The following is a 25,833-nucleotide window of genomic DNA, read 5'->3' on the forward strand; positions in this document are numbered from 1 at the left end:
CATCCGTCCATTAAGAATGATGGACGGAGAGCCAGCTGCTGACAAATGAGAAGCGCCAATATATCATTTTTTATTTATCTGAACAGTCGAGTCCATCCCATTGGTTGCAATCATGCTTAACAAGAGGCTGCTAGATTCAGGCATAGCAGAGCGCGGAATAAGATGAAAACGAAAATAAAATACCACGACCCTAGCTAGTTGTACGGAAGCAGTCGCAGTCGCAGTTACTCAGAACAGCGGCACCAAAAAGACAACTACAGCAGCCACTCTCCACCAGCCAGCCAGCTAGCTAGCGTGTTCACTCGCTCTTCTTGGCAAGCAGCGCATCGATGGCGGACTCGACGTCGGCATTGAACTTGGCGCTGGCAAACTCACCGTCCTCGTGGAACCAGGACGCAAACGACTGCTTGAGCTCGACAGGCTTCGAATTAAATACAGGCGGGTCCTGGCGCCCACGGATGGGGCGTGTAGTCAGCGTCAGCCTGTAGGTGTCCTCGCCGGACTTTGTGCGCGAGCCGGCCGACACAACGTGGCCCTTTGCCTTGTTGTAGCCAACAAAGAAGGTGTCACGCTGCACGGCATACGAATACACAAGTGCAAGGGCCGATGTCAGCGCGTATATGGCGACGCTGATGTATGAGAACCACTTGGTCTGCTCAAACGGATACTTCCAGCTGTACGCAAAGTCGATGGCGCAGAAGACAACACCGATGTACCCCAGAATCAGCTTAACGTCTGTGTGTGTATGCATCTCCTCATATCCCCGCGACCTGAGGAACTCCTTGAGCCCCGTGTCGCACGCTGTCTTCAGCTCGTAGACGCTGGACGTGTTAACGACCACCTTGGCCTGCGTGTTGTTCTTAGGCTTGCCCATTGCAGCTTGTTGTTGTCTTTGGGGGTGTTAAGCGTGGGTATGAATGTATAAATTGAAGTGTGGAAAATGAATGAGAAAATAAATGAAAAGATGAGCAGCTGAGCAAATGTTGCGCAGGCAATGTGAATGGAAAACTGTACCTTTTTGTTGCTTTTTTTCGGCCACAGAATATTTGCCAACAGTGAGGACCAATTCACGTGATTTTGCCGAGCCACTAGCACGAGAAATATCAGTAGCGAGCCGCAATTCCCCCCTTCCCCGAGTCGCAGCCGTAACTTTGGCTTTGACAAATTACAATTTCAAACACATCCAACGAAATAACCTTTGGCAAGATATTCGCAATATATCAGTAGGAAGCATGCACCAAAGGTAAATGTAAAAATAAAACTGCAGTTTAAACTGTACTTAAGGTTTTAAGCTCGTAAGCGCAATAAAAACAAGATGTGAAAGGCTCTTAAAGTGGTATTTTATTTAAAAAGATCGAGAAGTGGTTCGACTTTTACTTCCTCTATAAAAAAAACCAACTGAAAACTTTATATTTGTCTACAAATGGAACTAGCTAGCAATCTGCCCTTCCCGCTTCCAGGCATGTTTATGAGCGACCGGCTCACAGTGTTCACCAACATGTACTACCCGCCGTCCAAGAGCGCCATAGTCGCGCTGAAACTGCTCGACCTTCCATACATAGAAATTGAAGTATCACCCTTCAGGCCTCCCAGCTGGATGCAAGCGCACATCTGGAAGAGTTTACCGCCAAACACCTTTCCATGCACGTACATACCGCCGATTGACTCATCCAGTACGTCGCAGCTTGTCGCCGGCACCATTCCCATTCTTCAGTACCTGCACCTGGTAACCGGCCAGCTTCCAGTGCCGCAGAGCGACGAGTCATGCGCGGCTCACAACATGTTGACGTTCTGTCTGGGTGCAATGCATTGCTATTCGCTCAATCTGTTGTCGATGTGCATCACAGATAAGGTCGCAGGCGATCGATACGAGCACTTGCGCTGCCGGTTGTGGCGCTGGCTGCAGATCATCAACGACATCCTTGTGCGCTCAGACGAGGGGAATTGCGGCCCTTTTTTTGGCGGCGCAAACAAAATCGGAGTTGCCGAGATCGTTGGCATTGTCTACACTGGGCCCTTGCATACGCACGGGCACGCATACGGTCTGGTGCCGCCCATCACGCAAGAGTACTCCCGGTACTACTACTGGCTGCAGAACTCACTGGCCAATAAGTTTATACGCGACAACGCAACGTCAAGCCAGGCTCTGTCCAAAGACGGCCTATTTCTAAACGACTGGCAGCAGGCAGCACTGCCACGGTCAACTGCGCTTAGCGGTGTTCAAATGCAAATATCGCCATAAATGTATTATTTTTTTGAAAGCAGTTATTTTTTTTTACTGAAAAAAAGCCGTAGATCAGCTAAAAAAATATAAAAAAGAAAACTGTCCAAAAAAATTAAAGTCGCAAGAGACGCAACGCGAGATACACACAGGGTGAAACGCAACCAGTTTTCAGCAAGTGCGAGCAAAAAGCCATTGAAAAGGAAAACGCAGGTCGGTCAGTTGTGGCGAAAGGTCCGATTGCTGGGCCTTCAAACACGCAAACAAAAAACAGTGGGCATCGGTTGTTTACAGATGCCGCCGTGTTAAAAGAGTTTGCAGTGGCGAAGAGCAAACTGTGTGCGGAAGAGGGCACGGATGGGAATTACTGGGGGAGGCCGCCACCAATGTTTCTCTGACGCTGGTTGTAGTGGTGATTCTGGTGCTGGTGCTGGTGCTGGTGCTGGTGCTGGTGCTGCTGAAGGCCCGGGGGCGGGGGAGGGCCGTGGACGTTGCTAGGAGCAGCAGTGGTCTGCTGGCGCTGCTGGGGGGGCTCGTCCATGGCGCTGGGGGCAACGTATAGGCGTTTGTCAATGACAGGGGGAATGGGCTGGATCTCAGTGCCAAGCTCCTGCTCAATCTTGTAGAGGTTGAAGCGGTCCTCGTAGGTGATCAGGTTGATGGCCAGGCCAAGGTGGCCGAAGCGGCCCGAGCGACCAATGCGGTGGAGGTACGTCTCGGCGTTCTTGGGGAAGTCAAAGTTAATGACAACATTGACGGCCTGGATGTCAATACCGCGGGTGAGCAGATCCGAGCACACGAGATTGCGGCAAGCGCCGTTACGGAAATCGTGGAAGACTCGGTTGCGGTGGGACTGGATCATGCGCGCGTGACTGTAGAAGCATGAATAGCCAAGCTCGGTGATCTTCTTGGCCAGGAGCTCGACACGGTTGGTGGAGTTGCAGAAAATAATCGACTGGTTGATTTGCAGCTTCGAAAAAAGCGTGTTAAGACAGTGCACCTTCTGGCGCTCCTCGACAAAGGCGTAGTACTGCGTCACACCGCGCAGGGTCAGCTCCTCCATCAGGTTGATCTCATACGGCTTGTTCATGTGCTTGTCCTTGAAGCTCTTGACGACCAGTGGGAACGTGGCCGAGTACAGCAGGATCTGGCGCCCGGCTGGGAAGAACGCCAGCAGTTGCTCAATAACAGGAGTAAACTCGGGGCTGAGCAGCTTGTCGGCTTCGTCCATGATGAATGTCTCGGCCTGGCTAAAGTCGGCGACGCCCTTGCCGGCGAGATCCAGCACGCGGCCGGGAGTTCCAACGAGAATGTGGACGGTCTCGGATAGCCGAATGATGTCGTCCTTAAGCGTGGTTCCGCCGGTAGTAACCATCACGTTGACGCCCATGTGCTTGCCAAGCGTCTTGCACACCTGGGATGTCTGCAGCGCCAGCTCGCGGGTGGGCACAAGTATAAGGCACTGGATTGTGGACACGGCGGTGTTGACCTTCTCAAGCGCGGGGATGACAAACGCGGCTGTCTTTCCGGTTCCGTTTTTCGCGCGCGCGAGAATGTCGCGACCAGCGACGGCAATGGGAATTGACTCCTCTTGAATTGGTGAGGGGCGCTCAAAGCCGGCCTCAAAAATACCCATCAACAGCTCGCGCTTAAGATAGTAGTCCTCGAATTCGTTGCCCTTCGTCGCGGTGACGTCTTCGGTCTGAGGACGCATGTCCTTGGTTGGAAGGTTCAGAGCCTTCTTCCAATCTTCAGAGTTGTTTGGCAGATGCGTGTTGGCCATCGTGAAATAAAAAAGAAAAAAGAGTTTTTTTAGCGAGGGCTATAGTACAACGAGAGAGAAAAGAATAAAAAAGAATAAAAAAAAATAATAATATAGATTTGACAAAAAATATAAATTGCTTAAATCGCAGGATAAAAATTGAAATCGCCGCTGGCAAAACTTTAATTCTGAACAGATGAGCTCCTCAGTAAAAATATCCTTGAAAGCGATAAAGAGAGGAGTAATGGACGTGCGAGGTTTGCTGGGTGTTATTTTTGGAGAGTGTGTGTATGTGTCTGAAAAAAAGAGATTGACAAAAAAGATGTTAGAAATGACCAAAGCCGAATTGAGTGGTGGATTCGCGCAGACAAAAGTTGAACCAAATGCGTGGTGGATAATAAAAAAACAGAAATTGAGCACAAGAAAGTATGCAAAAAAGGTAGACACAGACAGACAGAGAAAAAGTGTGTGTTTGAAAATTTGTTGATATAAAAAAGTAGAAGAATTTGAAGAAAATTAAATAAAAAAAAGTCAAGAAAGAGAAAGAGAGAAAGGAAAAAATCAAAAAAAAAATGTTTGAAAAATTTGGAAAGGTCAAATTCAAATAAAAAAGCATACGAGCAAAGTGTGCAGGCGACCGAGTAGTTAGTGAAAATTTTCTACCACGCAAACATGTGCATTCACACGTGATTAACCTTCGATTAGAAATCTGTAATCATTTTGATTGTTGCCAAAAGTGATCTTGCCTTGTCTTGGCTTGCATTGGAACATAATGCCAGATGGCTGAGCCAAAAATAAAAATAAAAAATTGGTGTAGTTTGGGTGTGGCTGCAGACTAGGCCGGAATGGCATCCAATGCGGTCTGGATCATGGCCAGCAGCTCGTCGCGCGGCTCAAGGCCGATGCTGATGCGCACAAGGCTGGGACTAACACCAAACTGAGCGGCCCAGTCTAACTCAGCATAGTGCGCAAGGATAGTGTATGGTGATGCCAGGGTAAAGTTTGTACCCAGAGATGGGCCCTTACAACATGCCAGGTTGTCGTAGAACTCGCGGGACGCGTCCTCGCCGCCGACAAAGTCAACTGAAAGCAGGCCGCCGTAGCCAGCATCGGCTGTGGGGCGCTTGATGCGCTCATAGTTTGCTGCAGTGGTGAATTTCGGATAGTTGATGCGCAAGACCTTGGGGCTCGCCGCTAGCAGCTCGGCCACTACCAGCGCGTTGGCGTTGATGCGTGGCACGCGGCTCATGAAGTCGCGCGAGTTGCGCTCCAGGAAGACGGCATCCTCGCACCAAAGCAGGTCCTCAAACTGCGCGCCAAAGGCAGCGCGCAGGCTGCTGTAGTGCGAGCGCGTGGGGTTGAGCACGATGCTGCCGCCCATGACGTTGCTGTCGCCGCTGAACACCTTGGTCAGGCTCGATACCACGACGTCTGCCCAGGTCAGCACATCGACATTAGCAAAGCTGCCAATGGTTTCGTCAACAACCAGTGCCGCGCCATACCGGTCTGCCAGCTCGCGCAGGCGCGGCAGGTCTGCTGTCTTGAGCAGCGGGTTGCTCGGGCACTCAGTAAAAATAGCCAAAATCGGCTCCTCATCAGCGTCCTGCGAATGGCGCTCGAGGATGCGCTCGAGCTCTTCGTAGTCGCCACCCTCGCCCTGTCCTAAGAAGTAAACTCCCGGTCCAAACTTTTTGAGGATCTTGAGGGTGTCCGTGTACGGGAAGCCAAAACACACGCTCTTTCTGCGATTGATGGCAAGGAGCGCCTGGTGCGTCTGGAACACGGCACCCATTCCGGTGGACACAAGGTAAACATCGTCGGGGCTTAGTCCCGCCACACCACGCTCAACCTGCGCACCCTGCTTCTGCTCTTCATCCGAAAGTGCGCCTGCAATGCGACGCCGCAGCGCCGCCTTCATTTCGGTTGCATATTTGAGATTGAGGTTTCTTCCGAAGCGCTCCTCAACATAGGCGTCTGCTTCCAGCCCAATTTCAGACAACACGCCCTCATCTACTGGTGACTGAGTTGCGTATGCGCCAGGCGGGAATGCCTCTGGAATTGGCGTCGAGGCCACAGACGAGGACGGCGTCAGCACATTCGGCGAGGCACGGTGGTATCCGCTGCCTTGCTTGCGCCTAGAGGATCCTCCGGAGCCAAAGGGCGAATAGGGCTTTACATCTTGCTCAACCTCCTCGTTGATGCGCGCGATGTGCAGACAATGGTCGGCCAGGCGCGCAGTGATGCCGTCGCCGGTGTGCTGCCAGTACTGCTTGGCCAGCGGGAAAAGATATTCAGGGAACAACACACAATAGATCGATACCGGCTCGCGCAATGCATTACTCACAGCATCCTTCGCTGCGGCCTTCTTGTTGATGGGCTCGACGACGTGCTGCACAATGCGCACCTGTCGTGGCCGCGGCAGCACATAGTCCGCGTCGCCACTGTGCTGCTTGGGCGCTTGGTCGTAAATAAAGGCCACACACCTCTTGGCACATGCTATCGACGGGAAAAGCATCGCCGTTTCGTTGGGAAGCGCAAAGCGATCCTTTAACGCGGTTACCAGCGCCTGGATGGGCTTGGCAATGAAGAACCTGGGATATCCACTGACCATGCGGTCCACCACGCGCGACTCGCCCTTTTCATAATCAACATTGTCCTCCCACTTTGGCAGCGAAACAGAGACAGCATAGCGCGTGCTTGGTGGCACGCATTCGCCGAGAGGAACTTCTGAGTGCATTGTTATTAAGAGCTAGCTAAAAAAAACAGGAAAAAGTTGCTTGGCTACGGATGGAGCTAAATGTATGGAGAAAATTGGACAGCAAAAGGCAGCGTTAGTTTGCAAGTTGTTCCTGGCTGAAAAAGAAATCTATAAAATTGGTAAAGCGGAGAAAAGAAAGAGATAGCGGCCGGTGCGCCCCCTGTCTAAGCGCGCTTTTACTGCTGCGTTTTGTCGATAATCACACCGGAAAATAAGTTGCTCACATCATTTTGCCCGAATTGTCGATCAAAATACCAAATCAAATTCCAAGATAATCTGTTGATTGGATCAAAGAATTAATGACGTTGCCCGAGCCTAATGCAACAGAGGCCCCGCGCAAAGAGGCAACGACAGCAACCGTAAGGAGCAATACCTCCTGTACCAAACGCCGTCCTTTCCCCCCATCTCATTCTCCATTTTCACGGCAGCCAGATTAAACACTTTCACACATACTCATTCATACATTTACATCACATTTTTTGTCTTTCAAACCGAAATCGGCAGCAGCGAAATACTTCTAATGGCAGACACCCCGAATAAAGAGAATGTGACTATGGAGGTCGAGTTGACCCCGGAACAGAAGCAGGCTGAGGAGCGCAGAATTCTTGTCGAAGGCACGTATAGCAACAACAACATTCTTTTCAGCACATAAATTGCGCCATGAAAAGAAGAGGTGCCAACATTGCCTGTCGAATGTCCAGCGCCTATTGCTGATTGCAAAGTAAAAAAAGTATCACTACGAATTGTCGCTAAACCATTTACAAAGCTCGTCCTGGCTGTCTTTGCAATTACAAGTTATAGATCTTAATCGCAATGTCAAGTTTTTGGAGCGGGGAATTACTGCATCAGAGGTCCACTACATTCACCGCGCACTGCGCACCGTGTCTGCGCTTCGGAAGCGCCTTCAGCCAGAGGTCCTCGCCGAGATTATTGCCGCGCATACGTCGCCTGTCAACCAGCAGATTGTAGCCGACTGCCTAAAGTCTATTCTGGAGTCTCTGGGGCAGCGCCCAGCAGAAAACCCTGCCGCCAGATCGTGCGAGCCCGAGGTGTGCCTGTTCTTTGGGCTGTTGGCCCAGCTGCACTTGCTAGACAGCAAGGCGTATGAGCGTGGAGCGCAGCTGTCAAATGTGTTGGTGGCCATGATGTCGAGCACACAGAGACGGACGCTTGATTCAGTCGTGTCGCGCGTGTTTTTCTACTACTCGCGGTTCTTTGAGGTGGCAGACTGTCTGTCCGATGCTCGCCCAACGCTCCTGGGAGCCCTGCAAACGGCCACCCTGACAAATATGAAGGAGACCAAGGCCATGCTGTTGACCCTCCTGCTGCGCAACTACCTCCACTACAAGCTGTACGACCAGGCAGAGAGACTGGCCGCCAAGTCGACTTTCCCAAGCGAGGCGCCGAACAACCTGCTTGCACGCTACCTCTACTACATGGGCCGCATCGAGGCGATCCAGCTTAACTATTCCCAGGCGCAGCTGCATCTTTTGGAAGCCACGCGCAAGGCGCCGTCGAACAGCACCACGGCCGGCTTCCAGCAGACGGTCCACAAGGTCTATGTGATCGTCGAGCTGCTGATGGGCAACATCCCCGAGCGCTCGCTGTTCCGCACGCCCGTGCTCAAAAAGCCCCTGCAGCCCTACCTCGAGCTGACTCAGGCCGTGCGCATTGGAGATTTGAGCCAGTTCCAAGACGTCGTGCAGCGCTACCAGGACAAGTTTCTGCAGGACCAGATGTTGGTTCTCATCCAGCGCCTACGGCACAACGTCATCAAGGCGGGCATTCGCAGCATCAGCATTGCGTACTCACGCATCTCGCTGCGCGACATCTGCCTCAAGCTCCACCTGGACAGCGAGGAGGATGCCGAGTATATTGTCGCAAAGGCCATCCGCGATGGCGTCGTTGATGCCACAATCAACCACGAGAAGGGGTTTGTCAAGAGCGCCGAGGTGCACAATGTGTATGGCACGAGCGATCCCCAGCAGGCCTTTGACAAGCGAATTACATTCTGCCTCAACCTCTACAACGAGTCTGTCAAGTCGATGCGCTACCCGGGCGGCGACCACCGCAAGGAGCTGGCATACGCTGACGAAGGGATCAAGCGTGAGCGCGAGTTGGCCCAGGAGCTAGAAAATGAGGATTATGATGATGAGTCGGACATGGATGCCATGGACGAGGACCTCTAAGCAGACACCTTTTTTATTGGGTTTTCCGCCTTGCGCAACACGAGCGCACACATATTTTTCTTTTTCTTTCTCAGTCGTCTATTCAAACTCGTGGCAACATTCAACACTTGTCCAATGTTTTTGCAATAAAAAATATTTTAAATACATTTTTTCGCGACGTCATATTGTGAGCCAGGAGTACAGAGCACCAAGACCTTAATGTTTAGGCCCAGCACACATTCCGACTTGGCCATTCATCCCTTAGTTGGTCTTTGCCTTGCGCTTCACTGCAACAGATCTTGCCTTTTCGCCTTTTCTCTTATCCGCAGGCGCACGCACATCATCCAATTCTTCGTTCCAAGCGACATACACAAAGACACCAAGGACAAGGTTGGCAGCCACAACAGCGACAATCGCCGACGCCGCGGTGGCGCCCACAAACACGTATCTGAGCGACGCAAAGTACACCAGGATCGGCACTATCAACAGCAAAAGTGAGAACACCACAAGGTTACGTATGACATTGCCGGGAATTTGGGGTTTGTTGGCCGTGCTGGCTGCGCTGTCAAGCTTGAAGGCAGATGTTTGTTCGTCGCTGCTGCTACTGCTGCTACTCTCATTGTTGCCCTTGTCCTTTGACGTGTTGAGGTATTTGGAAGAAGTATCATTGTTTTGGTGGGGACGACGTTGGCGCTGTTTGACGGCTTGAGAGTTGGAGCCAGAGCCATCGATGACGGCATCCTTTGTCGCATTCCCCTTCTTGTTCTTTGGCATTTGGCTGGCAGGTTCGGAATCTCGTGCTGGCAGCGAAGAGTGTGTTCTTTTACTTTTGCAAATTGGCACGTTGTGCGGAAATGCTATGTGAGGGCAAATGAGAAAGAAAAGCTGTTTATATATTTGACAGAGAAACAAAAGAAACTAAGAAATGTGTTTGGATGAAATTAGATTACACTATAAGAAAAGAATGAGGCTACAAATATGCTATAAACCGGCATCCTTCCCCATAGTGTTTAGAAACTAGTGGCAATAGACCACTATGGTTGACGATATTAATCAGTTTGCTGCATCTTTTGAAGAGAAGCAGGGGGAGGTTGATTATTACGCACACGCTTGGGCTTTGGCTTTGGCTTGGACTTTGGTTTGAGCAGAGTCTCAAGTGTTGCTGTAGACTTGGGTTCAGCAGACTCTGACGATGCCTTTTTGCGCGAGAAACGGGTTTTGAAAATCCCCCGCTTAAAAATCTGGACCTTTGCTATAAACGTCTGGAAATTCCAAAATCTATTTTCACTAGAATATTACACAGAGGAAGAAGAAAAAAGGGAATATTACGGTGCTAGATCAAAGCCTTCCAAGCCGGAAACCGGGCGCTAGAACAGGCGGTGCTCGCGGCATATCGAATCGTATGTTGTGCGCTCAAACTCCTCCAGCATGGGCATGACGTCCTCATAACCATCCAGCGACTGGATCATGAAGCGCAGAAAGCGCAGGCCGTACTTGCGTGGGTTGATGGCCGAGATCTGCGAGCCGTCGTGGACAATGGCCTTGACAAAGTGCTCGGTGCGCTTAAACATGTTGTACGGTGTGAGGATGTCGATGACGCCCAGGTAGTAGATCAGCTGCGCCGGGTTGTCGTTGCGGTCGGTCGCCATGATACCGCCATCCTCGCGGTAAAAGGCCGAGTGGCTCAGCTCCTGGAACATGGCCTCGGGCAGCGGCGGTGCGGTGCCCAGCGGCAGCGCGTCCAGCGTCACGGGATCAGTGTGGACGACCTTCTTGCGGATGGTGTACGCGCGCGTGAGGCGGTTGATCTGCGTGACATCGGTGGTCTGCGGGTCGAACATGGCCAGTGTGGTGTCGCGCAGCTTGGCGGCATTTCCCTGGGTCAGGTCGTGGATGCCAACGAGCAGGCTGTAGTCCATAATGTTGAGACGGATCAGCAGCGTCACATCCTCAATCAGCTGCTTGGTGAAGGCGTGGCGCTTGGCCGGGCCCAGGTGCAGCGTCTGGCGCATCTTGACCCAGTTCTTGTCCTTCATGCAGGCGCGCGGCTTAGCGGCCAGCTCAGCGCTGAGCTCGCGGCCCAGCATCGAACCCTTGAGATCGAACTGCGCGTGGATGTCCCTGTTGGGCGGCATGATGTTGCTCATGACAATGAAGTGCACCTTGCGGCCGTGCGGAAGCTTGATGCGGTGCAGCCCGTAGATGCGCGAGAGCAGCGTGTGCGGGTGGTCGCGCACAAACTCGTAGTACTGCGGCAAGATGTCGCGCATGAACTTGTGCTCGGTGTGGTGCACGGTCTTGATGATGAAGCGGTAGTCCTGCGAGTAGTAGAAGAACGACCCTGACTTGCCCGACGACCCGACCTCACTAAGGATGTACTTGTCGGTCAGTGACACTAGATAGTCCTCGGTCGACAGGTGGAACGCCTCGCGGATGCAGCGGAAGACCCACGGCGCGTAGTCCTTGAACTTAAAGTCGTACCGCGACGACGGCGTCATCTCGTCACCTACGACGTCGAATGAGTACTTATGGGTCGCCTCGTAGTCATCGTCGCGCACCGGCCGCGGATCCTTGGCCTCACAGCGCGACACTGATACGCGGATGCCGGTCAGCATGTTGTACATCAGCACGTAGTTGGCGTGCCCTGGCGCAATCTGTGTGCCGATTGGCATCAGCGCCTGCGACTGCGCCTGTGTCATCGACCGCCGCCGCGAGCCGCGCATCGTCCGCCGCTCGTCCTTGCCATACGCCATGCCTACAAAGTCGCTGGTGTTGCGCGTCATCTTCATGCGAGGCGGCCGTTGGCTGAGCGCTGCCATCTCGTCAATCTTTTCGCCGGCGACCGTGTTGCGCCGCTGCACGGGCAGCCGCAGCCCGCCGCCCAGCATTACCTCCGAGTCGCCCTCGTACCCCTCCTCGACGCGCTCCGTCGGCGCTTTGTCCGCGCGCGGCGACGTTGGCGCAAGCCGCTCGCTGCTGCGCGTGCCGAGCCGAGCCAGCGCCTCGACGCGCCCCGCCCCAAAAGATGCAGGCGACGGCACCCACGCAGCCGGCGAGTGCCGCGACGGGGGTCCAGACGCGTGTCGGTTGGTTGTTGCACCGCCGCCAACGCTGCTGGCAGAGCGGCCAATGCGGCCCAGATCGAACGACGTGGCCCGGTGGTCAAGCTGCAGCCGCTGGTGGGAGGGAATGCGCGCCTTGCCCGCAACGCCGCCATCTATAGAAGCGCCCGACGCCTGGAGCGGCAGGCCGTTGGGCTGCGCGGCAGGCTCGTCATCGGCAGACGACACGCCGTACAAGTAGTCGTTCAGCCCAGGGTAGTAGCTCTTCGTTGATATCGACGCGGACAGCGGGCTGTTGGTATGATATTGCCCGTCAATGGGGCTGTCGGCCATGACCGTCGACATAGACGGCTTTTCGCGGAGCGCGCCGGCAAGCAGACTGGTGGGCTGGAGGGGCAGCGTCTGCACGTGGAAGCGCTCTGAGACGACCAACGATTGCAGCGCCTGCCGCCTCTTTTGGCGGTCAGTTTGCCTGGCGCCATTGTCGTCGCTCGGTATGTTCCACGAGTCGCGGGCCTCTCTGCGGATTGCGCTCTGCTCCTGGCCCTGGGCCTTGTCGTTGGAGCTGGCCCACGTATCGGCGCCAGCCTTGGTGTCCGAGTGGCTGGGGTCCATCTCGGTGTCTGCAAAGTACGACGGGGCGATCCCATTGGCGATGGCCACTTTGTCCCGGGCCGATAGTCCCGACGGCGTATCAGGATCTTCTAATAGCAATGGCAGAATATAAACAGATATTGCTTTCCAAGAAACAACGCACCAGAAAGTATGGACAAGTGGATTAGCTAGCAATGCTGCGTGTAGGTGTGACATATAAAAGGATAAGAGACTCGTGCGTGCAAGAAAGGGATAAACAAAGCTGCCTGCAGGAGAAACGGCACGTACTCTGCTGCATAACGAGCAAGTGCGTGCTCTTGCTGCTGCTGGCGTGCAGTAGACCGCGGCGCAGTTGAAAAAGCAGTAGTGCCATACAGCAGGATGCCCTATTTTAGCCAGCATGTCTTTAACAGCTGGCATGAGCTCCGCAATAATTCAAATCGCAGAGCAGATCAAGCGAGATCAGCGTTGCTCGGCGGAACAAACAACAAGCACTGGCATTGGGATTAAAAAAGCTTACCTGGAGATAGAGCGCGATGCAACTGGCCGGAGAGCCTGACCTGCGGGCTGGCCAGCCGGATTTGTGACGATGAGTGTGCTATGGATTCGTTCGACGTCTGCCCGATGCCCTCGCCTAAAGACCGGTTGGGTACGCGCTGTACGAGGTACTGGTGCTGCACGGCCATGCCCGCGCTGCCGGCCGCCGCGTAGGACTCGCTGGGGGACACCGACTTGCGCACGCCCCGCGAAGAGCCCATCGGCGTCGTCCGTGCGCCGGGCAGTAGAGAACTGACGCGCACGGCGCTGCTGCGCCCCTCGTGCTCGTGACCATAGGAGTGTGTTGTGCGGGTGCTCATGCTGGGCAGCGCGTGCGTCGACACAGATGAGCTGGACTGGTACGGCAGCACCACCGGGTCCATCAGGAGCTCCTGCACGGTCTGCATTTGGTACTTGTCGTACATGCGGGTGCGGTAGCCCCGGGTGGTAAATGTGCCCTCCAAGGCCAGTGGCATATCGCCAGCATTGATGTTGCTGGCGGGGATGGCCGTGGATGATGTCGCGGAGTTGGTGCTGATAATGCTGCTGGTGGCGCTGCTGGTGGCTGGCGAGCCCAGCGCTATTGCGCGCTCGGCCGCATGTGAGGAGTAGGATGCCGAAGAGACCGATGCCGAAATGGGCGTCGGTGGGGCGACCAGCGTGCTCATAAATTCTGGATTATGTTGCATATCAGTGGCGATGTAGGTCTGCGAGTTGACCACTCGGTAGTTGCGGTTGGGGTTTGTGCCGCGTCTGGACTGGCGTATGGGCAGAAGCGGGCCGGATACAATAAATGACGAGTCGTCGAAGCTGCCGCTGCTGATTGGCGTGACGCTCGCGTCCACTTGTTTGGAGTCGAGATGCGACTGTGAGGGCAAAGTTGCGTGATAGCCGGCCTCGAATGACGTATCTCTTCGAGAAAAGCTGGTCCGAGTTTCCTTCAGCTGGTGTTCTGGCTCTGGCTCTAGCTCTAGCTCTGGCTCTAACTGTCGTGCCCTGTTGCTGTTAAACTGCAATAAATACGCAGCGTCCTGGTGTGCAAGCAATACCATATTTTGCTTGCCGGTGTCCAAAAGTCCAGCCCTTCCACCAGCTCTGTTAAAAGAGGCGTGTGGTAAGAGGCCTGGATGCTTGGTGCAAGAGAAAGGCGTAGTGCTGGTGCTTGGGTGTGTTTTGTGCAAACGCTGGGCTCGAGAGCGAGCAGGAGGTCTGACAATGATCAATAATACGGAATGGTTGGCTGGTTAAACGGCGTAAGAACTGCAGGTCAAGCACTCGGCCTCTGTTGCTTCTGTCAAAACGGCGCGAGTGAGGCTGTGTTGCGTTCGTAGAAAGCAGGGCGAGCAGCGGAAAGGCGTAAATTTTGCGGATAAATTACAAGCGACAAGGCGGCGAATCGAAATAAGGGAAATAAAAGAATATAACGGCGAATTAGGTGGGGGCTGTAGTATAAAAAAAATAGGGATATGAAAAGGAATATAAAAACACTGCCAGAAAGCAAGTTGAAATGAAACGGATTGGCAAAATAAAAAACAAAATAAGTTGACAGAAAAATTAAAGCAAAAAAAAGGAACGGGTCAAAACTACAAAAATAAAAAATAAAGTGGGCGTCCCCCACGCCAAAACCTCAAGCGGGAAAAGCCCAGCGTTTGGCTGTAATTGGGGGATTGACGGCGCGCGCAGTTTTGCTTGTTCTTTCCCGCCATTTTGGTGGCTTCTCCCCCCTCCCCCCCCACATATTTTGTTTGCGCTTGTTCTGCAGTGCATTCCGGCTCATAGTTTTTGACTCCAGATTTGGATCTGGGTTGGGGTCCTGATTCAATCACACCATAGCTCGAGCAGCCCCTTACTCTTTGCACTGCCAGGGTGGGCGGTTATGTTAAGTGGCCACTACAGCCATTATTTGTCTCAATGCCGAGCCCTTTTTAACCTTTTCAAGTCTGTGTTGCACCCCCTCCCCCCACAGTGCTTACAAGCAGACCCTGGCGCAAACGCAAAAACCAGAGCGTCTCGCTCGCTCGTTCGCTCTTTGTACCTTTACATAGTGGCACAATTATAATTGGAACCTAAAGGCTGTGGATGCCCAGCGCCGCCCGTGTATTTTGTATTTGGTGCGCCAGCACAAAACTCAGCTCACCCTGCACCTGCTTGTTCGGTCACATGTTGGCGGCCCACAAAATCTGCTTCCTTGCTGCATCACAGCTGCTGAACCTATATTGTCCGAACATTGCGCGACGCCGTGGCCATGCTCATTTCTCTTCCCAAAACAAACTTTATATTTTTTAGATATTTCTGCTGCCACTCATTTTTTTTATCTCGACGCCAGCATACCGTCGCAAATTCTATTTTTTTTAAATATATCCACCACATTCAAAATGTTTGGAGCCACGTCGCAGCTGTACGATGCGCGGGAGCCTGAATTCAAGGCAGTTGTGCTCACAATGTCCGACAATGACATGTACCCGCTGACCGAGCGCAACAACATGACCAAGGCGCTGCTTCCTATTGCTAATAAGCCCATGCTGTGGTACATCCTGCAGTGGCTTGAGCAGGGCGGCATTTTGGACATTAAGATTGTCACTACGCGTGAGTCGGAGGCCGACATCTCCAACTACATCGAGGTGTACAAGGGCATGTCAAACATCACTGTCAAGGGCCTCAGCGAAGTCAGTGGGTCTGCCGACGCACTGCGCCAGCTGGCCCCACAGATCAAAGGCGACGTTATTGTCGTTCCGTGTGACTTGCTTATCGACGTACCCGCCGTTCACTTTTTGGATCTCTTCCGTATCCGCCGCCCAGCCATGGCGACAATGTTTTACGAGGTCATGCGGTCTGAGGGCGGCGGCGGCTCATCCAAGGCCAGGGTGCCGCTACCTGTGGTCGGCATTGACCAGCCCACGTCGCGGCTGGTGCTCCTCGAGGATGTTGAGTCAGACGAGGAGCTGCAGTTGCCAATGTCGCTCATTCGCCGGTTTCCCTCGATGGCCGTGTCGGACAAGATGCAGGATTCGCACGTGTACGTCCTGCAAAAGTGGTTGCTTGATTACATTGTGAACAACACTGACATTGAGTCTCTGCAGGACGACCTGCTTCCCCTGCTTGTCAGCGCGCAGAGCGACCCGGAGCTTTTTGAGTCCAGTAAGCTTGAAAAGTACATGCTGAAGGCATCCTCAGAGCAAGATGTCACTGATGACCACGATGCAGCCGCCCTGCAGTTTGAACTGTCAGAGTCTGCAGCCAAACCCACCGACCCCACTAGCTCTGACTCGTTGCAGGTGTTTGTCTACATCCGCCGCGGGGGCATTGCCGGCCGCGCCGACCAGATCCCACAGTACTGCGATCTGAACTACATTGCCACCAAGCTTTCGATCGACCCACGCGTTGAGGAGAGCGCCGAGCTGCTTAAGAATGTGCAAGTTAGTGCAGACTCGATGGTTGGACAGTCGTCAAAGCTAGGCGAGCGGTGCTTGGTTAAGCGCTCGGTCATCGGCCCGCATTGCATAATCGGCCATAATGTTAAGATCACCAACTCAGTCATCATGGACCACGTAACCATTGGCGACAACGCGGTCATTGAATCATCTATCCTCTGTAAAGAGGCAACGATCCCGGATGGATTTCAGATCATTAACTGCGAGATCGGCGCCAAGGTTTCTGTGTTTGAAAACTCGAGTCTGAACAAAAAGACCCGCACTGTTGATGACTATATGTGATACAGCAGCATGTAGTCCCAGTTTGCGTAGATAAAATTTTAATTTTTTCGTGATCAAGAAATTGAATTGCCAACTTGAGGCTTGTCGTAAGCAAGCGTGACAAAATAAAAAATGACAGACAGAATAAAGATGAATGAAAAAAATATCCAGCGTGTGAACTTGCTGTGCTTTAAACTGTATTCCCTCCATCGTCTTATCTTTTTGTTTCGATCAAATAGAAAAAATATTCTTTTTTTTACGCTTGTCTTTAAATTCATATTTCTATAAAGCTCACAACAATGATGAAAAGCGTCGCCCGTCTGCTCACAACCTCCGCATCGCGTGGTGTTGCCCGCTCGTCTGTCCTCGCTGGCCGCAGCGTGGCCGCCTGCGCTGTTGCCTCCAGCTCGCGCATGACCGCTGGCTCCGCTCTGTCTATTCGCGCCCTGAGCACGTCGACGCCGATGCGCGCCAATGGGGCGATCGACAGCGATCTGGCACACACCCTGGGCGAGGAGATTGAGTACGAGGCCAAGCAGGCTGCTGAGGAGGGCGAGCCCGAGTTCATCCAGGCCTTCACCAACAAGACTGGGTTCAAGCTCAAGACCAAGCTCGGCGACAGCCAGGTCGTGATGACCAAGCAGTTTGGCAACGAGACCATTACCGTGTCGTTTGATGTGAGCGAGATTCTCAACATCGACGACCCCATTGCTGACATTTCCGTTTACCGCGAGAATGAGCAGGGTGACGCCGTCAAGGAGGCCGAGAAGAAGGCCGAGGACGCCCCCGAGGACTTCCCCATCTACTTCACCGCTACGTTTGCCAAGCCCGGAGCACCAGTGCTGCACATGGAGCTCGAGTGCGAGGAGGGCGAGATTGGCGTCGACCACATGAAGTTCCTGCCCGACGAGGAGTCGGCGATTGCAAAGACCCTGGAGAAGGACTGGGTCCGCAAGCAGGTGTACTGCGGCCCCATCTATGGCCAGCTCAGCGACGACCTCAAGGAGAACATTGACGAGTTCTTGGTGGAGCGCAACGTCGACACTGCGCTGACCCTGTTCATGCAGGACTTTATTGAGTACAAGGAGCAGGGCGAGTATCTGCACTGGCTCAAGAACTTTAAGAGCTTCATTGACGCCTAAGCCCAACACCATATTAGCGTGTGCTGAACTGTAAAAAAAATAAAGAACCGTTATTGCTAGATCGACGCATTTTTGGCCTTATTGATACGCAGCTTGCCTGCCTAGACGTGGGCATACTTTTCCCTCAAATTTTATAAAACAATAAAAAAAGCATTGCTTTTACAAACTGCCGTGGCCACTTTGCAAATATATTTTCACAAAAGAGTATTCAAAAAACGCTATTCCGAGACATGCCATGGCCGCGAGACCTCAAGTGGGACTATTTACTTCTTGGCGGACTTCTTCTTGATCCGGGTGCTGGTGGCAAGAAGTTCCTTGATCTCGGCATCCTCGATCTTCTTCTCGGTCTTGATGACCTTCTCGTCAAACACCAGGCCCTGGGTGATGCGGTCGACGCCGCTGGGGGTGACAAGAGCGGTGAAGGTGACCTGGGCAACAACCTCGCCCTGCTTCTCCTCCTGTACCTCGAATGCCTGCACAACGTTGGCCTTGATGCACTCGATAAGACCCATGCGCATGCCACGCTCGTCCTCGCACGAGCGGAGGGCGAAGGGGAACTTGCCCGGCTTGCCCGAGATCTCGCTGAAGGCGGCGCGAGCGGCCTTCATCTTGAGCTGGTATGTGCTGCCGGTCTTCTTGTAGATGTTGGTGCGCAGCTCAGACTTCTTGGTGCGGCCCTCACCGGTGGTGACAAAGATGTCGATCATGTACACCTCGTAGGGAGCAAACTCGCAGACGGCGAACGACTGGCGCTGGGCGGGGGCCGGGTTGAAGATGATGTGCTTGCCGCCGTCGAGGTCGTTCTGGCACTGCTCGTAGCTGAGGATGTTCTCGATGTGCTTGCAGTCAAAAGCGCTGATGACCTTCTGGACCTTGTCGGTAACGGTCATGTTCTTGTTTCCGGGCTTGATCAGACGCTGGATAGCCTCGGCGGCGTAGTGCGCGGCGGCAATGGCATCGGCAGTCTTGCCAGTGACAGGACTTGTCTCGGAGGCACCGACAACAACGGTGTTACCGGCAACAGCGGCGAAGCCGTCGATGTGGGCGCCAAGCTGGATGCGGACAACATCGCCGTTCTTGAGGGCCTGGTCGGCGTTGACGTCGGTGGCGCTGGGCGCAAAGTGGCAGACAATGTTGTTAACCGAGACACTCGTCGGGTAGGAGATGCCCTTGCTCAGCTTCTTGTCCTTGGTATACTGAGTGCTCAGGCCAACCTCGATGGCGGCGTCACCGAGCTTGCACAGGTCAATGATCTTGGAACCCTCCTTGCACGCCGAAATGACCTTGCGGATTGCGCTGTTGGTGACATCAGCGGCGGCCTTGTACTTGGTGAGGACGGAGTTGTCCTCGATGGTGGTGGGAGTCTTTGTGGCAGTGGTAGCGGCGCTCATTTTTAAATGCGTTGATCGATCTTTTATGTATATATAAAATAATTTGCAAGAATGAAAAATTAAAAAAGAGAATTGGAATTAAATTCAAAAAAGGTTTTGCCAAAAAATACTCTCGCCATGCGCGCCCGAATGAGCAGCATGGCAAAGGGTACGCCAAATTTTTCTTTTGCTTTCAAAGGCCAGAAAGGCGGCCAAAGCTGAAAGCAAATTTGCGTTTGAGCCGGACTGTCCAGCTTGGCCTCTGCCAAACACAGCTCGTGGCTCGGGCGGTCAGTCGGTCCATACTCACTGTAGCAGACTGGCTCTGACGATCATGCATGGCTCGCTGACATTCTCACGCGCCTGTTAAAAATGCATTGCAAAATTGTAAATTATCGTGGGAAAGCGATTTTTGATAATTTTGAAGCACAAAGCTCTCTTCACAACCACTTTTTTATTATTATTCTCACCGCTAAATTTCATAGCCACTAAATGTTTGAAATCGATCCCAATTCGCAGTCCAACCTCGATGAGGTGACAACCTCGCATGTGCACCTGGATGTCGCGGTTGATTTTGGAGGCAAGGTGCTGCGAGGCTCCGCGGCGCTCAACATGCAGGCACTGAAGCACACTCAGGAGGTCGTCCTGGACAGTGCGCACCTGGTGGTCAAGAGCGCCAGCCTGGTTGATGCTGCGGGCCAGACAACAGCGCTCAGCTTTGACACGAGCACGAAGCACAAAATATACGGCACTGCACTGCGCATGGCACTGCCGGAGCCGGTGGCCGCGGGCGACAAGTTCCGTATTGTTATTGAATACGAGACGACGTCCAAGGGAGGTGCCATCCAGTTTTTGACGCCCGAGCAAACACTGGGCAAGTCATATCCCTACCTATTCACGCAGTGCGAGGAGATCCACGCGCGCAGCATGTTCCCCTGCCAGGATAGCCCGTCAGTCAAGATTGCCTACTCGGCCGAGGTGCAGGTCCCCAAGCCGCTGACGGCGCTGATGAGTGCCATTTCTAGTGGCAGCCGCGATGTCGGCGACGCGAGGGTGTTCAGCTTTGAGCAGAAGATTACAATCCCATCGTACCTGGTGGCCCTGGTCGTGGGTAACCTGGCGATGGCCAAGGTCAGCGATCGGTGCGCCGTGTGGTCCGAGCCCGAGAACCTGGACGCCTGCGCGTGGGAGTTTGCCGAGATGGAGAACATTCTGCAGACCGCCGAGGACCTCATCACGCCGTACGTATGGGGCCGCTATGACCTTCTTGTGTTGCCCCCTTCGTTCCCGTTCGGCGGCATGGAGAACCCCTGCCTGACGTTTGTCACGCCTACCCTGCTGGCCGGCGACCGCTCACTGACCGACGTCATTGCGCACGAGATTGCGCACAGCTGGTCGGGCAATTTGGTCACAGCCAAGAACTGGGAGCACTTCTGGCTGAATGAGGGCTGGACTACGTACTTTGAGCGCAAGATCGTGGCCCGCCTCAGTGGCGAAGACGCACGCCAGCTCAGCTGCGTTATTGGTGAGGCCGACCTACTAGAGTCTGTTGAGTTCTATGGCAAGGATAGCCCGCTCACAGCGCTGGTGCCCAAGTTGGACGGCGTGGATCCCGATGATGCCTACTCGACTGTCCCGTATGACAAGGGTGCGCATCTGCTGTATTACCTCGAGCTGATTTTGGGTGGCCCCAACGTGTTTGAGCCCTACATGCGTGCCTACATCAACGAGTTCCAGGGCAAGTCAATCGACACGCAGGATTGGAAGGACTTTTTGCTGTCCTACTTTGCCAGCCACGACCCAGCCAAGCTGGAGCTCTTGAACCAGGTAGCGTGGGACTCGTGGTTTAGCGCTCCCGGCATGCCGCCTGTTGGAAACAAGTATGACGAAAGCCCGCAGAAGGTGTGCCTGGACCTGGCCGACCGCTGGATCAAGGCCGCAGAGACCGCTGACTACAGCCAGTTCTCGCCCAAGGACATGGAGGTGTTTTCGACAATGCAGTCAGTAATCTTCTTGACACGCCTTGCCGAAAGCTCACCATTGAAGGAGGACACGCTGGCTGCGCTTGACAACACATACAAGCTGACCGGCTACCGCAACTGCGAGGTCAAGTTTAGCTGGCTGTCACTCGCGCTAAAGTCCAACCACATGGCTGTCATCGACACTGTCACTAATATGCTGTCGACACAGGGCCGGATGAAGTACACGCGCCCGCTCTACCGCTTGCTGCACGCATGCCCCGGCTACAAAGAGTTTGCCGAGCAGCTCTTCGAGGAGCTGCGCGGGTTCTATCACCCCATTTGCGCGCGCATGGTTGAAAAAGACCTTGGTCTGTAATCTAATACAAGGGGCGACGATGTGTGCGCCTGATTACATTTATGTTGCTTGTCAGCAAAATATAAATATAAATATATGTGGCAGCAGTCGAATTGTGCGATAATTAGCCGTTCTCGCTTGTATTGATGTGCTTTGTGTTTTAACTGAATTGTTATTTATCGTATTGCATTGTACTAATTAATCTAATCTGATAAAAAAAAGCCCAAAATGGTGAACCCAAAGACTGTGCAAAGACCGGACAAACACACAAACCTAGATCTCATGCTCGGCCAGCAGCATGTTGGGAATGCCGTTTGTGATCTTGTACTCGTGGCTGCACCCGTTGCACACCATGTTGCCCTCCTTCACGTGGGTCTCGAGAATGGCCGTGTGCAGAGCCTGTAGGAACTCGTCGTCCTTTTCGGGGCTGGCTGGCACAGATTCAGGAAGGGCAATGCCCAACTCCTTGGTCGACGTTAGCAGCGCAGGCCAGTCGAGGCGCGGAAGCATGCGCACCAGGAACTCGTCGTTGCGTTCGGCCTCGATCTGCTCCAGCTGGACCTCCTTGAACCGTAAGGGGAACTGCTGGTTGGGATCAGTGCAGTTCTTCACGTGGCACTTGAGCATATTGTGTGTGATGAGTCTCATGGTGATAATAGCAGTGACGGCGACAGCAAAGGTGTTATAGAGCTATGATATAATAAAGTGTACAAAAATAATAAAAAGGAGCAAATGCGAAGTGCAGAAGAAAAAAAACAATAGAAAAATTTTCCCTCACCGCGCCAATAAAACGCACAGCCAGGGAAAAATGCACCCATCGATCTCGCACTGTCGCGACTTGAGGGGCCACATCACGTGGGTATAAGGCCTACCTAACAAAACATGTTTGGGCCCTCCGCTGTGGCACGCCGCGATATCAGAAGCTAGCAGGCGGATCCTCCACTGGTTATTTGTTGTGCCACAAAAGCGTCTTCAGTGACGACCAGTGGTCGGAGTCCTCGTACAGGTACGTCATGGAGTTCTTCAGAGAGTCCTGGAGCATTGACTTGTCCCTGCGAAAAAGCACCATTACTAGTCCCCAGCAAACGGCGGCAAACAGAGCAAACGAATTTGGAGGCGCCTCAAAGCTGCCAGCCTTCATCGCTGTGTTGACAAGCCCCATCGCAATGCGCGAAAATAGGTACAGAATGATTTGCTGGTTGACGCTAGTCTTCTCCCCAAAGACAAAGTACCCGCCAACAAAGCCGGCGATGAATGTGTGCAGGTCTGTGTTCTTGCCGCTTGATGACAAGTGCCGCTGCAGAAGCATGAGCGACTTGTACGATGTGACAAAAAATGCCAACCCGCGCGCGTGCGCCTTGGTCGCCTTTAAGACCGCCTTGATCTTGTCCTGGGGGCTACACTCACACAAAACGATCGCACAAAGTAAGCTCAACAGAATACATGAGAGCAACGAGCAGTCACAATTAGAACAAAATAGCGGGATCAGCCAATGCGCGCACTCTTATGTCAATATGCCACGAATCGTCCGTGCATGCCTTTTCAATGGACGTTCGACAGACACTGCAACAGAAAAATGTACTGTGTGCCATGCATGCCATGCCATGCCAGCCGGCGCCATCCCTATTGACCAGCGTCCTATGCATATAGCTGGGGCAGATACTCGGCGCAGTAGCTGCTGCGCGGAGTCCCCGTAATATGTGTGCTGCTGCTTACAATAGCAGGTGTTGGACTTACCTGCCGGTCCGGAAAAGCAGGGTCATTACGAGCGCATGTGGGAACCGAATTTTGGTTCCGTAAACGACACCATTTCGAAAGCCCTTTACAAGAGACAGGATGTCGTGGTAATGCGGGCTAAGAACAATGCTGTTGAGTGCGTCCATGTGTGTATATATATTAGCGCTAGCAGGGCTGCGAGACAAAGGGGAAAAAGTGATACCGCACAGAGCTGCTTAAGGCGGACGGTAGATGATGGGGTGCTTGGCAGTGCAGCAGATACAGTAATACGATAGCAGATATGGACAGACAATAAAAGCAAAAATAATAATACAAGAAAAAGGGGGTGGGGTCCAAGAGAAGAAAGCGTATATTTCATGGCAAAAAGTCAAATGGAGGGCAGGTAATATAGGCGGATGTCTGGTTGCTGGGCCTATTTTCACATCTTGCATTTTGGATGCACGCATGGAGAATTTCCTGGCTTGACTTGATTTGACTTGGCCCACCAGCCTGGCTTGACTGGCCCATGTGACAAGGAGATGGCCACTGCAAACAACACTCACATGTGAAATTTTAATGAAAAAGCTGTCTTTTTTGTCAGTGGCTGCTTACTTGTCCCTGATTCTCACTTATTGTGTCAATTGTACTGCGAGAATCAGCTGGGGGAGCGGATAAAGCGATGGATCCAGATCCAGATCTAAATCCAAAGCTAAATTCGACACATACAGCAGCATCTGGCAGATCGCGACAATACCAATAAACCACCAAACATTCAAACAAACATACATACATGCAAACAAACAAAAATAACTGCCGATGCCGATGCCGATGCCGATGCTTTGCAGGCCAGTCAGTTATCCAGCTAAACTATCTAACATGCCAACAAAAACAACAGTACCAACAAAATTCGAATAAAGCCAAGTGTTTATTAAAAGATGAGTAGAAGAAAAAAGAAACAAATTAGCTCCATAGACCGAAATACATCGCTCCAATATCAACACACTAATTCGAAGATTCAGCGTAGTCGTGCCAGTGCGGCGGTTGTCGGCTGAGTTTACACTATTCACACAAAAAAACAGAGCGGAAAAGCGCGGTCAAATAACGGTTAGCAAAAACAATATTTAAAGGATTCTGCAATAAAACAGTGCAGCACGATACAATACAAAAAATTGGGTTACAGGATGCAATGCAGGATGCAATGTGCCTCATGTTCTGCCTGGCACGCATTTCTAGCATTACAGCAGATCAGCAGCTGGAAGGTACTTACTAGCATATTTACGGGTCCAATCCTTGGACGTATCCTCATATCTATCACGGTCGGTCTTGTACAAGTGGGCAATCTCGGGCACCAAGGGATCATCAGGGTTCGGGTCAGTCAGCAGCGAGCAGACTGACAGCAAGACTTTGGAGATGGTCAACGCCGGCGACCATTGGTCCTTGAGAATATCTAGGCAGATGCTGCCGTTGCTGTTGATGTTGGGGTGGTAGATTTTGGTGGTGAAGCACACCTTTGGCGGCTTAAATGGGTAGTCCGTAGGGAAGTGAATGTTCAAAAAGAACACGCCACCCTGGTAGGGACTATCTTCCTATATAGCAGAAGAGAGGGCAAAGTTGGTACAAGTGGTTTTGTTATTAGTTGGCAAATTGCAAGAAATTGTATGTAAATGAGAACAAAACACACAGCAAACAATAGTGTGTACGAGTGAGGTCAATGCGTGACCGCAGCATTGTTGCTAGCCAGTCGGCGCACTACCAAGTTGCGGCACACCGAGGCTGGATTTTATGTGCAAATGCCAATGATAGAAATGTATCAAATATGCTAGCAGCGAGCGGCATAAAATACTTACCGGGCCCATGATGGTAGCCTGCCAGTGGAACAAATCGTCTCCAATCGGACCGGCACTGCAGCTCGATGGAGGGTCCCTCTCGAGATCCTTGAGTTCCTACAGAATCGACGAGAAATGCAAAAAAATAAAAATATTAATAACAGCTGAGGGCAGTAGTAGCAAACAGGCATGTTTCCGAGAATAGCATAGCTAACGCAGTATGCGCAGCCAGCGGGCTGCATCCAGTCAAATGACAAATCTAAATCTGACAAGATGATGGATGGGTTATTGCATTTCCACTCAATTCAGCCAACGTACCTTGTTAATACGCTTAAGAGCCATTGGTTTAAAGTAATATAGAATATAGAATGCAGTACTCTACAATAAAAGACAGAATTGTAATGTCAAAGTAAATTTTAAAAAATAGAGAAAAGAAAAAGAGGAAAAAAAGCAATTGAAAACGATGGAATATCCAGAAGCTTTGTTTGGCACTCTTCGCAGGAAAATAATAATATCGGCATTTTGTTCTTTTCTTGTCAGGCGGGCTTTTCTGAGGCAAATAGCAGAAAGAGTGGGCTTGTAGCCCTTTCTCTGCTTTTGCTATGCAAAATCCAATCCCTTTTTGCCTTTGTGCATTCTGGGCCATGCCTAATTATCCCGTGATCACTT

At 52.4% G+C, this 25,833-nt stretch overlaps 14 protein-coding genes across 14 annotated transcripts; 5 read left to right on the forward strand and 9 right to left on the reverse strand.

Moving 5' to 3' along the window:
• Positions 1-298: 298 nt before the first annotated feature.
• On the reverse strand, positions 299-874 carry BX661DRAFT_196035 (signal peptidase complex subunit 2; the record flags this gene model as incomplete). Its single annotated transcript, XM_051538011.1, has 1 exon — positions 299-874. One exon carries the CDS (start codon positions 872-874, stop codon positions 299-301), a length of 576 nt encoding a protein of 191 aa, XP_051394686.1.
• Positions 875-1,423: 549 nt separating this feature from the next.
• Positions 1,424-2,242, forward strand: BX661DRAFT_196036 (uncharacterized protein; the record flags this gene model as incomplete). Its single annotated transcript, XM_051538012.1, has 1 exon — positions 1,424-2,242. One exon carries the CDS (start codon positions 1,424-1,426, stop codon positions 2,240-2,242), a length of 819 nt encoding a protein of 272 aa, XP_051394687.1.
• Positions 2,243-2,723: 481 nt separating this feature from the next.
• On the reverse strand, positions 2,724-4,004 carry BX661DRAFT_126377 (P-loop containing nucleoside triphosphate hydrolase protein; the record flags this gene model as incomplete). Its single annotated transcript, XM_051532467.1, has 1 exon — positions 2,724-4,004. A coding segment is annotated over one exon (1,281 nt), but the record flags the coding sequence as incomplete, so codon positions are not given.
• A 703-nt stretch (positions 4,005-4,707) lies between these two features.
• On the reverse strand, positions 4,708-6,880 carry BX661DRAFT_176946 (cystathionine gamma-synthase). The gene has a single exon (XM_051534525.1). It carries the CDS (start codon positions 6,718-6,720, stop codon positions 4,819-4,821), a length of 1,902 nt encoding a protein of 633 aa, XP_051394689.1. The 5' UTR covers positions 6,721-6,880; the 3' UTR covers positions 4,708-4,818.
• A 248-nt stretch (positions 6,881-7,128) lies between these two features.
• On the forward strand, positions 7,129-9,040 carry BX661DRAFT_176948 (proteasome regulatory subunit C-terminal-domain-containing protein). Its single transcript, XM_051534526.1, has 2 exons — positions 7,129-7,355; positions 7,543-9,040. Exons 1-2 carry the CDS (start codon positions 7,262-7,264, stop codon positions 8,928-8,930), a joined length of 1,482 nt encoding a protein of 493 aa, XP_051394690.1. The 5' UTR covers positions 7,129-7,261; the 3' UTR covers positions 8,931-9,040.
• On the reverse strand, positions 9,041-9,935 carry BX661DRAFT_176951 (uncharacterized protein). The gene has a single exon (XM_051534527.1). It carries the CDS (start codon positions 9,681-9,683, stop codon positions 9,171-9,173), a length of 513 nt encoding a protein of 170 aa, XP_051394691.1. The 5' UTR covers positions 9,684-9,935; the 3' UTR covers positions 9,041-9,170.
• A 341-nt stretch (positions 9,936-10,276) lies between these two features.
• BX661DRAFT_139975 (uncharacterized protein) lies at positions 10,277-11,581 on the reverse strand (the record flags this gene model as incomplete). The annotated part of the gene is made up of 1 exon (XM_051532814.1): positions 10,277-11,581. The coding sequence occupies one exon, from the start codon at positions 11,579-11,581 to the stop codon at positions 10,277-10,279; it is 1,305 nt and encodes a 434-aa protein (XP_051394692.1).
• A 3,781-nt stretch (positions 11,582-15,362) lies between these two features.
• BX661DRAFT_176958 (nucleotide-diphospho-sugar transferase) lies at positions 15,363-16,936 on the forward strand. Its single transcript, XM_051534528.1, has one exon. It carries the CDS (start codon positions 15,478-15,480, stop codon positions 16,813-16,815), a length of 1,338 nt encoding a protein of 445 aa, XP_051394693.1. The 5' UTR covers positions 15,363-15,477; the 3' UTR covers positions 16,816-16,936.
• A 157-nt stretch (positions 16,937-17,093) lies between these two features.
• On the forward strand, positions 17,094-17,936 carry BX661DRAFT_168669 (mitochondrial glycoprotein; the record flags this gene model as incomplete). The annotated part of the gene is made up of 1 exon (XM_051533445.1): positions 17,094-17,936. One exon carries the CDS (start codon positions 17,094-17,096, stop codon positions 17,934-17,936), a length of 843 nt encoding a protein of 280 aa, XP_051394694.1.
• Positions 17,937-18,199: 263 nt separating this feature from the next.
• On the reverse strand, positions 18,200-19,327 carry BX661DRAFT_192945 (peptidase M24, structural domain-containing protein; the record flags this gene model as incomplete). The annotated part of the gene is made up of 1 exon (XM_051537741.1): positions 18,200-19,327. One exon carries the CDS (start codon positions 19,325-19,327, stop codon positions 18,200-18,202), a length of 1,128 nt encoding a protein of 375 aa, XP_051394695.1.
• A 398-nt stretch (positions 19,328-19,725) lies between these two features.
• BX661DRAFT_51270 (peptidase family M1-domain-containing protein) lies at positions 19,726-21,762 on the forward strand. Its single transcript, XM_051539210.1, has one exon. The coding sequence runs from the start codon at positions 19,799-19,801 to the stop codon at positions 21,641-21,643; it is 1,845 nt and encodes a 614-aa protein (XP_051394696.1). The 5' UTR covers positions 19,726-19,798; the 3' UTR covers positions 21,644-21,762.
• Positions 21,763-21,895: 133 nt separating this feature from the next.
• BX661DRAFT_140006 (uncharacterized protein) lies at positions 21,896-22,270 on the reverse strand (the record flags this gene model as incomplete). Its single annotated transcript, XM_051532819.1, has 1 exon — positions 21,896-22,270. The coding sequence occupies one exon, from the start codon at positions 22,268-22,270 to the stop codon at positions 21,896-21,898; it is 375 nt and encodes a 124-aa protein (XP_051394697.1).
• Positions 22,271-22,568: 298 nt separating this feature from the next.
• On the reverse strand, positions 22,569-23,505 carry BX661DRAFT_196047 (Tim17/Tim22/Tim23/Pmp24 family-domain-containing protein; the record flags this gene model as incomplete). The annotated part of the gene is made up of 2 exons (XM_051538013.1): positions 22,569-23,019; positions 23,360-23,505. The coding sequence occupies 2 exons, from the start codon at positions 23,503-23,505 to the stop codon at positions 22,569-22,571; spliced, it is 597 nt and encodes a 198-aa protein (XP_051394698.1).
• A 739-nt stretch (positions 23,506-24,244) lies between these two features.
• BX661DRAFT_176962 (ubiquitin-conjugating enzyme/RWD-like protein) lies at positions 24,245-25,655 on the reverse strand. Its single transcript, XM_051534529.1, has 3 exons — positions 25,483-25,655; positions 25,186-25,281; positions 24,245-24,924 (listed from the first exon to the last, which is right to left on the reverse strand). The coding sequence occupies exons 1-3, from the start codon at positions 25,504-25,506 to the stop codon at positions 24,574-24,576; spliced, it is 471 nt and encodes a 156-aa protein (XP_051394699.1). The 5' UTR covers positions 25,507-25,655; the 3' UTR covers positions 24,245-24,573.
• Between the last annotated feature and the right edge of the window lie 178 nt (positions 25,656-25,833).

Source organism: Kickxella alabastrina, assembly GCF_025024165.1.
Source record: "Kickxella alabastrina strain RSA 675 chromosome Unknown BX661scaffold_2, whole genome shotgun sequence".
Lineage (NCBI taxonomy): Eukaryota > Fungi > Kickxellomycota > Kickxellomycetes > Kickxellales > Kickxellaceae > Kickxella > Kickxella alabastrina.

Coding starts and splice junctions, on each gene's coding strand:
- BX661DRAFT_176962 (XM_051534529.1), bottom strand. CDS start 25,506: ATGGCTCTTAAGCGTATTAACAAG. Junction 25,282..25,482: donor CTCTTAAGCGTATTAACAAG/GTACGTTGGCTG, acceptor TCGATTCTGTAG/GAACTCAAGGATCTCGAGAG. Junction 24,925..25,185: donor AGGCTACCATCATGGGCCCG/GTAAGTATTTTA, acceptor TCTGCTATATAG/GAAGATAGTCCCTACCAGGG.
- BX661DRAFT_176951 (XM_051534527.1), bottom strand. CDS start 9,683: ATGCCAAAGAACAAGAAGGGGAATGCGACAAAGGATGCCGTCATCGAT.
- BX661DRAFT_176946 (XM_051534525.1), bottom strand. CDS start 6,720: ATGCACTCAGAAGTTCCTCTCGGCGAATGCGTGCCACCAAGCACGCGC.
- BX661DRAFT_51270 (XM_051539210.1), top strand. CDS start 19,799: ATGTTTGAAATCGATCCCAATTCGCAGTCCAACCTCGATGAGGTGACA.
- BX661DRAFT_176948 (XM_051534526.1), top strand. CDS start 7,262: ATGGCAGACACCCCGAATAAAGAGAATGTGACTATGGAGGTCGAGTTG. Junction 7,356..7,542: donor GCGCAGAATTCTTGTCGAAG/GCACGTATAGCA, acceptor TACAAGTTATAG/ATCTTAATCGCAATGTCAAG.
- BX661DRAFT_176958 (XM_051534528.1), top strand. CDS start 15,478: ATGTTTGGAGCCACGTCGCAGCTGTACGATGCGCGGGAGCCTGAATTC.